Source organism: Helianthus annuus, chromosome 9, assembly GCF_002127325.2.
Source record: "Helianthus annuus cultivar XRQ/B chromosome 9, HanXRQr2.0-SUNRISE, whole genome shotgun sequence".
Classification (NCBI taxonomy): domain Eukaryota; kingdom Viridiplantae; phylum Streptophyta; class Magnoliopsida; order Asterales; family Asteraceae; genus Helianthus; species Helianthus annuus.
Genome location: NC_035441.2, coordinates 138,576,160 through 138,588,747, shown reverse-complemented (window position 1 = coordinate 138,588,747; position 12,588 = coordinate 138,576,160). Strand labels below are relative to the sequence as shown.

General features: G+C 41.4%; 1 protein-coding gene across 1 annotated transcript; it reads right to left on the bottom strand.

Annotated features, from left to right (window-relative positions):
* Positions 1 to 914: 914 nt before the first annotated feature.
* Positions 915 to 3,491, bottom strand: LOC110929142 (scarecrow-like protein 15). Its single transcript, XM_022172264.2, has one exon. It carries the CDS (start codon positions 3,116 to 3,118, stop codon positions 1,682 to 1,684), a length of 1,437 nt encoding a protein of 478 aa, XP_022027956.1. The 5' UTR covers positions 3,119 to 3,491; the 3' UTR covers positions 915 to 1,681.
* Between the last annotated feature and the right edge of the window lie 9,097 nt (positions 3,492 to 12,588).

Sequence of the window (12,588 nt, the reverse complement as noted above, 5' to 3'; positions counted from 1 at the left end):
TCAATATAAAAAACCCAAAGCATTATGTGACTGACTTCGTTTTAAAGAAAATTCGATGACCCCACTCAATCTAGTAAAAGAATACAATAACACGATCCGACAATAAATTTCTATCGATAGACATAAATAAAAAACCTGATTGAAAACCTTTTTTTGGTCCACCACTTGAAGGCAACAATAATTGCTTAACTTTGGCTATAATAAAAGTTCTTGTCCATGGCTCCATCGCCAGATTCCTTGTTTCAATCATAGATCACATTACACATAGCCTCATAACTGACAGCATAAATTTTCTAAGAAAATTCTTAAAAGCAATTGTTCCATATACAAGGTGACTGAGTCCATGAGTCAACTTCAGCTTGGATATATTTGGGTTCTAACTTAAATAAGTCACTTCATTGTTTATTTTTAAGGAGTTGAAATTTAAGCTCCAACTTTACTTTTAAAAAACTTGAGACAACTTGTTTATTTTTTCAAATTTTAACTAATAGTGATATTTTTATGTACGCATGTAATCTATAAACAGACTCAATACATATAATAATATGTATCTGTATAATTTTCTATCGAGCCGAGGGTTTCACTGGAAACAACATCTCTATTACTGCGGGGTAGAGGTAAGTCTGTCTACATCTTACCCTCCTCACACCCTATCTTAGATTTGCTATTGGTGGAATTTACTGAGTATGATGATGATGATCTGTATAATTTTCTAGACAAATAAGTACATAATTTAAATTCATGAACAAAATAATAAACTCCAATTGCTCGAAACACGTACTAACGGAAAGAATACCAGATTAGTCGCTTCTGCGGACATCAATTATAAGAAGCAACGAAGCAAGTGATTCTATGGATAGCAAAGTAAGAAGTTCGAACGATGAAAATGACTAGGCATCAAATCACCAATAATCTGATATGAATTCCATGCTTGATATAAATGATAGATGCAAAGACAAAGTAGACAATTGGAATACCGAGCCACTACTTGATATAAACCTTAGGTTTAGAATGATTGGGAATTGACTACTATTGGGTTATTCGGTTGCTAACTGATTTCAAACACACCTTATAGAATTCTTTTAGCGAGTTTCGAGTAACGAGTTCCTTTAACAACAACCCTACTTTCAAAAGTATTTGATGAAACAATTTAGTGACTTTCTTGGAAATGCAACGTCATTGATGAAGAGCTTGGTGTTAACAATCGTAAATCAGTCATCATTGCTTCATAGTTAATAAATACTAATACTATATACTCTCAACATGCATCTACAACATCAATCTTCCCCACTAATCACAAGCATGGTTGTAAAAGTCCCGACTAGGCTCCGAGTACTCCCTGAGTACTCGCTACAAGGTAGGTTGCCGAGGCACGAGTACTCTTCTCCCAGGCCAATTACTCCCCGAGTACTCCCGAATACTCCCGAGTACCTCCCGAGTACTCCCGAATCCGACTAGGGAGCGCCTAGCGACTTTTGCAACCATGATCACAAGTATTATTATTCCCACCCTTCAAACCCTTCCTAAATCCAAATCACACACACACTACTTATCAATTAACAAGTCCATTGCGAGGTTGATAAGTGTTATGACCCTTTAAGAGAAACATCCTTGTTATCAAGCTAACGCCGTTAAAAATGACCCTTTAGGAGAGACATCGGAGCTAACGCCGTTAAAAAAACTAACAAGTCCATGCCGACGTGGCAACAAGTGGCCTATCATGCCAGCAAAGCACCATCTCCGCTTGTTGCTTCACCACATGAAACCCTCTCACCTGCAACCGCCTCACCAAACACTCCGCCTGAATCTCAACAAACTGACTCATCCCCACCGCCTTCATCCCCGCCCTAACCAACGCCTCCCTCCACGGCGTCACACACCGCCCGCCGTACTCCACCGTCGCCATTATCTTCGGCAACAATACGAACATCTCAATACTCCTCATCCAGTCACCTCCACCTACATTAACCGCTTCCAACGACTCCAACACCGTCGTGTACAGTTTCAAACCGTCAATCACCGTCTGCCGGAACACCGTCGCCGTTCCGAATCCGTTCAATTCCGCGTCAACGCACACTGTAATCTCCGGCGAAACTCGCCGGAGATCAGTTACAAATTCAGATCCGATACGTCGGAAAATGTTAGGTGAGAGAACAACCGCTGTTTTCTCTCCGTTTATTAACCTAATCGATTTAAACATTAGGTATTCGAACACTCGAATCGAAACGAATTCAATTTCGAAACGTAATTTCAGATCTGTAGCGAATTGATATAGATTATCTCTAATTAATATAGATTCCGGTTCGTATTCTTCAGGAACTACGGCGGTGATCCTCACCGCCGGTGGATTAACCTTCCGAGCCTCGGCCTTCTCCGCCACCGTTTTCAGAAACGACGACCATTGACCGCCGAGGCCGATGTCGAAATCGATGACGTGGACATTCATCGCACCGTCCGTTGCATCAAGGATCGCTTGATTGGCGGTGAAACTGGAGAACATCGGGATCGGTGAGACAGTTGAGAACGTCTTGTACGCTTGAATCACTTGTACGATTTCGTAAGATGTACAAGTGTTAAAGCCACGAGTTGACCCGGTGAGCAGACTCTGAATCGCTTCTTTGAAATAAAACGCAACTCTTTGAATCGGTTTTCCTGTAGGTGAACGGAGCCGCTGATTGAGCCGAGCTAATATCACTTGAGCCAGCTGAAACGACTGCGTTTCGAAGGACTCGGCTAGTAGGATCAAGTCATCGGTAAAATCGAACTCGTTTACGTCATCATGCTGGGTTATCAAATCAAAAAGGTTTTGGTTCGAATATTGATTTAGTGTTTGGAAATCGGAGGGAAAAAAGGGCGGGAGTTCGGGTAAATCGAGAGGGCAACTAGATTTGTAATAGTCATCGTAAAGACCTAATTCTCTCATTAGAGAATTAGAATCCCAATTTTCAAAATGAGTGATCATTGTATGTTCATTTTCCACCGGAAACTTTTCTTCTGATGATAATAACAAAGTGTTGTTATAATCAAAAGAGTTGAAATCCGGTGAATAACCGATGACTGGACTGGGTGGACTTCGACGGATGTCAAGAACTGATTTGGGTTCGTAGGGCAGTTTCATCCCTCAAATTTTGAAATGTAATGCAGTTGAATTGCAATCTTTTGTATGGTTGGATTTTTGTGGGTGTTGTTGAGGGGAGCCGGTGAAGATGATTGCACACTTTTTAAGCGCTTGAATGATAGAAAAGCGATGGTGGTGGGGACAGACAAAGTGGACAAGACGGCTGCAAAAATCAACTACGAAGATTTTACTAAACAAACTTTAACATATACATAGTGGGGGTGTTTGGGTTAGCTTATTTTGGAGTAAGTTATGACTTATATAAGTTAATCAGTCCTTATTAAGAAGAATCCCAAACACCCTCAGTATATGTTTAAAGTCCTCAACTATAAACTTTTCTATGTTATTATAAAGAGAAAAATGCCCGGATAGTCTCTGTGGTTTCACCTTTTTTTCACCTACAGTCCCCAACTTTCTAAGACTACCTGAATAGTCCCCAAGTTTTCAATTTTTGTTCTCGGATAGTCCCTGGGTCTAACTTCAGTTACTTTTCTCTGTTAAGTGACCCCACGTGCATATCACGTGAGGGGTATTTTGGTCAGTTTACTTGTTTGTTTTCTCTGCCTATTAAATAACACCCTTTTCCCACAAACCTAACCACCAACAGCATCGATTCCATCGTCTTCTCCATTGTTCATCTTCCTCAGCAGCCTCGATTCCATCATCCTCATGGTTCTCTGCAATTGTGGCCAAGATGCAATCATAGTTACGTCATGGACTGATCTCAACCCTGGTCGCCGATTCTGCTCCTGTCCAACCATGGTAATGTATACTATTACCGATTTTAATAGCCTAGGGCTTAAAAAATTTGATCCTTTCGTCTTTCTCTGTAGAATCCCAACTGTGGAAGATTTCATAGGGTGGGTGGACCCACCAATGTGCAGTCGTGCAGTGGCAATTATTCTAGGGCTTCTAAGACACAGAAACCAAGTTGATGTTGAGTTAGCCAAGATGCGGGAAAAGAATCGGCTGAAGAACAAGATCATTACGGTTCTTTTGATAGTTTTAGGGTTTGTGTTTTGGATGTATGTTAAGGCTTGAATGCATTTGTATGGATATTGTAATGTGTTAAATGTGAAGGATGTTGTAATGTTTTTGAAAATCTGATGTATGGATAACATTCAATGAAGTTGGTTGTTTTGAAGTAATTATGTCTTAAATGTTGGAAAACTGTGGTTGGTGAAATATGGTTAGCATTCAATGAGCAGCAGGTTGTTTGGAAGTAATTATGTATTGTGCAAAGTGTATTGTGCAAAATGTATCGTGCAAAACATATTGGTCGAATCGTATGCGAAACGAAATTGTGCATTGTAACACCTCAAATTTTTGTGTCCAATGATGTGTTAACACGTGTCATTTGAGTACACGTGGCATCTATAATAAATAAAGGACTAATTTTGACAAACCTTGAAAGTATATAAATTCGAGGGTTATAAATGTCAACAAGGGTAAATATACTGTATAGTATCCCTAAATAATGCTTAAACCTTTAAACGAATAAATTATAGATCGTACAAAAATAAAACGCGGAAGAAAGTGAGAGATTACAAACTACAGGGGTTAACTGTGTCAACATGTTTAATAATACCTCTGAGTGACCCTTTAACGTCCCAAAGACTTTGTAACGGTATTATACCCTCACTAAAATAATATATATGAATTTCGCGAAGTTTCGATATGAAACGGGAAAGTTACGATCGAATTCGTAGAAGAAGGGTTAAAAGCGTCAACAGTGAAAGTTAAGGCTTTCCAATATAATTAATAAATAAACCGGGGACTTTATAACACGGGTAAATAACACGAGGCCCCTATCGGTAAATAACCGAGGGCCAAACCGCAAAGTTACCCCTTCAAAACCGAAAGGCCAGGTAAATCATTACGAAAGATTTCGTTATTAATGGCCGGATTCTGTAATCATTACAAAAAGATTTAAAAATCCTGAAATATTAACCTTAGGCGACCCGCGTGAAGTTTAAACATAAGTTGAGGCGGGCCGCGAGCCTCCTCACTAACTCGCCTGATTTCTTAACCTTTAGGCGACCCGCATTAAAATGCATGGGAACTCCCATGCGGGCCGCGTAAAGTGCCCAGATGCAGAAACTTTGTAACTACTTGGCTTTTGGAACCTTTGAACGATCAAACACCACTTAATGGAGCATGGGCACCCTACATTTGACCCATAACACTTAGGGGACATCTACCCATCACCCCTGACCTGTTGTGGTAGTTGTAATGATCATAGGAGCTTGTTTTTGGCTATAAATAGCACCTTTGTGTGCATAACATTCACAACAACTCAAACTCACCTCTCTGATCATTCTAAGTGCTTCCAAGCATTCTTCTGTTCTCTAATCAAGAGTTAACTTCTGTAAGTCGTTCATAACCAATTTGGCCTTGCATTTCCATAGTTTTAGCTTATAAACGCAACCGTCGTAACTAACGGTTGTCATTGCAATATCTTGCAAATGGTTCAGTCCTATGACGAATCAAAAATGGTTATGAGTTGGTATTTATGTGGGTATTAAACCTCTAAAATGGTTCCCCCTGATCACCACTCTAACTATGTCAAATGTCGAGTCAAACGTGCGGTTAAAAAGTCAACAGAAAGCTATTTTAGCGATTTATGCATAATCTGTAATGTATATGTTATGGAACCTGTTTTGATAATCATAAAACATGATAATAAGCATATAAACCTGTTTGCGCTCGTTTGAATCGATCATTTACTATATTGAGCCGGTTCGGAACCGAAAGTCGCATAAGTTTGACTTTTGCTTTGACTTCAGTTCTGACCCGTTTTAGTGAGGTATAAATATACCTTAGGACTCTCTTAGGACCAGGTCACATGTTGGTATACGCCTCTGTGGTCGGTTCATGAGTTATCCGAGTCTTTTACGTATTTCCGTCATTCGCCTAAAAGTTGACCGTAACGGCCTTTTAAAATTAAAACGAGTATTTCGGACACGTGAACGGACCAAAACCTTGCTTATTAAATTATAAGCATGTCCTTAAAGTTTCACGTCAATCCGAGGTCTAGAATGAGAGTTATGCTAAAAGGCGCACTTTTAAGAAAGTTTTGTAATTAACGGCGCAATTAGCATAACACCCATCTAACCCAAATTTTCGTCACCAAAACTTTTACCCACTGTGGTAAAATAATATTTTGGGAATTTTAAAGATTTTTAATAATTTTTATCTTGCTCATAACCTGCGGTTATGGCTACGGTTCGGTAAATACCGAATATGCCCTTTTTGGCCAAAACGGGAGTTCTACAAGGTCTTTTGACCCGATTCCAGTTGCCACTGATTTTAAATAATAAATAAAGTATTTTAAGCTTTATAAGCTGTTCGGGAAACTCAAATTTCCTGTAGAACTCGAAAATCCCTTTTAAAGTCTTTAAAATGACCAAAAAGCCCCTACGGGGCATAATATTAACTTAAACTCGTTACGGGCATTACGGAAGGTATCCTACTGATACCAAAATACTTTTAAGGCATATTGACTTAGGAAATAAGCGTACGACTCATATGGTTAACCGTTTCGCCTATTTGCGCACACGGTACGGCTCATGAAACTAGTTTTCATGCAATAGCCGATATGGGTCAAATTATATTATTTGTACCCCAAAAATCCAGAGTATGAACTATAAACCCATATAAAACAAGTCACTGAACTTGTTGGGTCCAAAACATACTCCATTCTCGGTTTTCGCCTTTTCGTGCGAATTAACCATATCTATATATCGGAATCAACCGGTTTAAGCTACGGCTAATATAAGGACCGTTAGGATTCTAAGAGGTTAATTAAAACCTTCGTTCCAGATTAGGAGCCCCAGTAAAAGCTATCGGTGACTTGATCTAAATTAAGGATTAATACTTGCAAAGGTAAATACTTTAACTTATTTCCCCTATATGGGCTTGGGTTACGGTATATTAATACCGCTTGATTGAGCATTATATAATTCCATCGCTTAGGTGGTTAATTGATTAAATATGATCGGCTCATTTAAACAGTTTTGTTGCTTATAAGCCTTTGGGGGGTTTAATGACCGTTGTCCCGGATATCCTTGGCATCATTTTACGAAATGGCCACGACCATCGACATCCCGGTGTAGGCGTACACCCGGTATAAAGTGTCGACATTAAAACTAAAAGACGTAGCCGTTGGTTTCTGTACTACGGTTTTACGTAAACGTGGTGTGTCTATAAATCTTTAACCCGGCACGACCCGGGCTACTGAACGCATAAAAGAACATGTAAAACGTTCACAAGATCATTATGAATTTTCCCAAGTTATAAAAGAGTTTGTGCCATGTGCATTCAAATCAATTTTAATAAACATTTTCAAATGTGTCAGTTGAATGTATTTACCAGTGTAAACTGACGTATTTTCCCCAAAAAGATTAAGTGCAGGTACCTAAACGTAATTGGCTGGTATTAGCTCCCTAGCGTCGGGATAAGCCTCGCAAGCTTGATTGCAGTATCTAATGGAACAATACTTTATCTTTATTTTCGATCCACTGTGGATATTCAACTTCTGTAATACATTGATATTATCACCAGAGGTTGAAGCTATATATATTTATCTTTTGCTTCCGCTGTGCATTATATAATTGTGTGGTTTGACTATATTGTTGCCAACATCGTCACGGTAATCCCCCACCGGGCCCACCGGTGAGACACGTGGAAATCGGGGTGTGACAGGTTGGTATCAGAGCCAACATTGAGTGAATTAAACACTATCCTAATGTGTTTAATCTCAATGACACAATTGCACATACTTGAGTCTAGACAAGAACTTAGGACAAATTCGGATTATTATTCCTTTTTGTCTTTATTTTCGATTTGATTTTTAATAAGTTTTGGAGCAGGAAAATGCCACCTGTTATATTCCGAGGAAGAGGAAGGGGACGTAGAGGCCGAGGAGAAATCGTGACACATCACGATAACGAGGCTGGACCATCTGGTACAAGACATCCTTCAATGACACGGAGCGAAGAGCCACAACGACGAAGAGATCTTTACGAACCTGCGAGGCATTCCACTTCGCACAGCTCGACGCCATCCTACCGGCACTCCTTTGGGCCAAACTCAGAAAATGATCCCAACAATCCACAACCTTCCTTCATACCTCTGCAACGTTCGGTTTCGCACCGGAACTACGACGACCCTAGTCCATACTACGTAGCTCAGTTTAATCCGGCTGACTACATACAGGAACCTTCAGGTTTTGTTCCACTAGGGCCTCAAGACCATTTTTCTGAAGATCCCATGGAGGAGGATGAGGATCCAACTGAACCAGCTCGTGGTACGCCCACGCATCCGATAGAAGTATCTGATGGATCTTCATATCATGGTCCGCAGTATCAAGGCCCAGACAGCTTTATGGCCTTGTTTGACCGACATGAGTGGTACAACACACCATCTCATCAGACATCGCAACCGAGACATCCACAGGATCCCTCTGAGGATTCACGCTTTGAGGCAGTTACGCCACCACCTCCGCCACCGGCGCAACCAGTTATACCTGATCCGCCGAGGCGTAGGAGGGCCAATGCTCGTATGTCTACACGAGGAGGAGGGAGTAACCACTTCAGCACTCCTCGACATTCTAGTAGTAGCCACTATCCGCCACTACATGAAGAAGGACCTTCAAGTCCTATACAGGAGGCGAACTCCGCACCTACTGCACGAAATTCGCCACCATTTGGATATGACCAACCCATACCAGCTTACACAGGTCCAACGGCTTACAACCCGTTTGAACCATCACAAGCACAATACAACTACGGCTATGAGCGCGACCCATATGTGGTGTCGGCAAGATATAATGCGCGCTACCCTGACGGAGCACATGGAAACATGGGACCACCGGATTACTCAGCTCATGGGTATCCAATACCTCCCAGACCTCCAGTTCCGCATCAAGCGCCACAACCACGATTTTCTCCTCCTGAACAGGAAGAAATACTCCATCGACTAGATCGTGTGGAGAGAGAGTTCGAGGAAGAAAAGAAAAGCCACCGAGGATTTCTCAAGGGCTTGGCGAACCTACTAAAGGGCAAAAAGAAGAAACGTGACCACTAGCCCTTAATAGTAGTACGAATGTAATTTCTATTTTGAAATAAGTCCCTGTGTGGACAACTTATCGTATTTCAGTCCCTACGTGGACTTATATTTAGTCCTTGCATGGACACCTATCTTATATTAGTCCCTGCGTGGACTTGTCACTTATTTTAAACCTCTCTGGAGGTATGTATTATTTGAAAGAACCGTTTAGGGCAATATGTAATTGTATTTGAAATTTCGGAATGTGTGTTATGAGTTTTGTTTTAATATATATAAAAATAAATCAAAACCATTCCTTTTATATTGATCTGCCTAATAAAGAATCTTAAGGGGGTGAAACCTAGCTTGAGGTCTTTTAAGATCAGTCAAGATGGTACGACCTAGCTGAAAAGATTCTGATTCCCTGTTAACCTCTGTACGCATGTTAACATTCATGGCAGATGTGATTCGTTATAATCACGCACGTCATTCTTATACAATAATCCTTTGAGGATTTCAAAACCCAACTAAATGATATATAGGTCGTGGGTTAAATCACCAATGAAGGTGATCAATATTATAAAGACATCCATTTAGTGATGCAATGCCTACGGGCCAGTACTATAAAGACATCCATTTAGTGATGCAATGCCTACGGGCCAGTATTATAAAGACATCCATTTAGTGATGCAATGCCTACGGGCCAATATTATAAAGACATCCATTAGTGATGCAGTGCCTACGGGCCAATATTATCAAAACATCCATTAGTGATGTAGTGCCTACGGGCCAACTATATTGAGACATCCATTAGAGGTGTAGTGCCTATGGGCCATAATAATTGTCTTATAAGACAAAAGGCAGTAGTAGTCTATGACTCTCTGTCAGAAAGAGATAAAAGAACTACGGTTCAACTCTCTATGCCTTTGATTCTATGAAATCTCGGCTAACATTATAAAACATCATCGTGACTAGGCTTTATGCCGCCCATACTATTTATATAGTTAAAATAGGATATATTCAAATCCTAATATTTAATGAAATAAAAAGTTAACCAAATATGGTCTCTGTACCATGGTTGACAAATTGTCATAAAAGACAATCATATAATAATCTCCTAAATTAAGATTTTGTTATCTTCTGTAACAGATTCAAGTTACAATGGCGGATCCCAATGGAGAGAACAGCCACACGAATGAAGATGACTATGACAATGCGTCAGTACATTTGACAGGCGCACAACTGAAGGCTCTGATCAACAATGCTGTCCAGGCAGCTATTGATCGTCAACATACAGAGTCTCAAGGCAGAACTGTGTCAAAACCACCCTCTAAACCAAAGACACACTCCAAACCACCCTCTGAACCCAAGAAAGATGACGACAAGCATTCGTCTACTGAGCACAGCGTTCACCGCGATAGAGAATATACCGATGCGTCTAGTGCTAAGGGTTGCACCTACAAATACTTTGTATCATGTAAGCCCCGTGAATTTACAGGGGAGAAAGGTGCGGTTGATTGTATCACCTGGCTGGACGAGATGGACACGGTTGTGGACATCAGCGGGTGCGCTGAGAGGGACGTGGTTAAGTTTGTGTCCCAGTCATTCAAGGGCGAGGCCCTGGCGTGGTGGAGAGCTCTGGTGCAGGCTTCAGGTAAGTCTGCCTTGTACAAAATGTCATGGGGGGAGTTTATTACCCTCATAAAAGAAAACTACTGCCCTCAGCACGAGGTTGAGAAGATTGAGGCAGATTTTGTCTCCCTAGTAATGACAAACCTGGATTGTCAAGCTTATCTGACAAGCTTTAACACTATGTCACGCCTGGTGCCATATCTTGTGACACCAGAACCACGAAGAATTGCCCGATTCATTGGGGGCTTAGAGCCGGCGATCAAGGCCAGCGTAAAAGCCTCTAGGCCAACGACCTTCAGGTCAGTTACTGACCTCTCCTTGTCTCTTACACTTGATGCTGTCCGTTTGAGGGCACAAAGGAGCAAGGAGGCTGAAAAGCGAAAGCGTGAGGATGATACCTCACGAAAGTCTGGGAAAAAGCACCGTGGAAACGGTGAAGGCAAGAAAGGGTCGGAGGCAAGGAAGGAGGGGCAAGCTGATGGAAGACCCCACTGCAAGGTCTGCAAGAAACCTCACTCCGGGAAGTGTAGGTTTGCGTCTGGCTCACAGTCGCAACAAAAGACTCCATCCTGTGGACTATGCAAGTCCAAGGATCATAAGACAGTGGAGTGCAAAAAGATAAAGGATGCAACCTGCTTTAATTGTAATGAAAAGGGGCACATAAAGAGTAATTGCCCGAAGTATGCCAAGAAGGCGGAAGAAACGAAGAAATCAAATGCGAGAATTTTTCGCTTGGATGCAAAGGAAGCGGTTAAGGACGACAATGTGCTTACAGGTACTTTTCTCGTAAATAATATATTTGCAAGAGTACTATTCGATTCTGGCGCTGACAAGTCCTTTGTAGACCAGAAATTTTGCCAACTACTAAATATGCCAATCAAAGCCCTAGACGTAAAATACGAAGTAGAGTTGGCAGACGACACGATAGAAACCGTCTCTACCGTTCTAGAAGGATGTGAGATATCCATTAGGAACCATTCTTTTCCTTTATCTCTACTTCCTTTCAAACTTGCGGGTTTTGACATTGTGCTAGGCATGGACTGGTTATCCCATAACCAGGCCCAAATCATTTGCGGCAAGAGACAAATAGTCTTAAAGACTCCGAGTGGTGAATCTCTTACCATTCGAGGGGATACGCATTACGGATTGCCCAAAGACGTATCTATGCTGAAAGCTTCAAGGTGTTTGAACAGAGGCTGTGTAATTTACATGGCTCAGGTGATAATTGAAGAACCAAAGCCGAAGATCGAGGATCTTCCGGTCATTTCTGAATACCCCGAGGTTTTTCCTGAAGAACTACCTGGTTTGCCACCAGATAGACAAGTGGAGTTCAGAATTGACATCATTCCTGGAGCAGCTCCGATAGCAAGAGCACCTTACAGACTAGCGCCAACGGAAATGAAGGAACTAAGGACCCAGTTGGATGAACTGCTGGCGAAAGGTTTTATCAGACCTAGTTCATCTCCCTGGGGAGCACCGGTCCTTTTTGTAAAGAAGAAGGACGGGTCAATGCGTTTATGCATTGACTATAGAGAGCTGAACAAAGTCACCATAAAGAATAGATATCCTTTACCAAGGATCGATGATCTATTCGATCAGCTGCAAGGAGCAAGCTACTTCTCCAAGATCGACTTAAGGTCGGGTTATCATCAACTAAGGGTCAGGGATGAAGATGTACACAAGACTGCATTTAGGACTCGCTATGGTCACTACGAGTTCCTTGTGATGCCTTTTGGGCTCACAAATGCACCGGCTGCGTTCATGGACCTCATGAATCGCGTTTGCAAGCC

Coding starts and splice junctions, on each gene's coding strand:
- LOC110929142 (XM_022172264.2), bottom strand. CDS start 3,118: ATGAAACTGCCCTACGAACCCAAATCAGTTCTTGACATCCGTCGAAGT.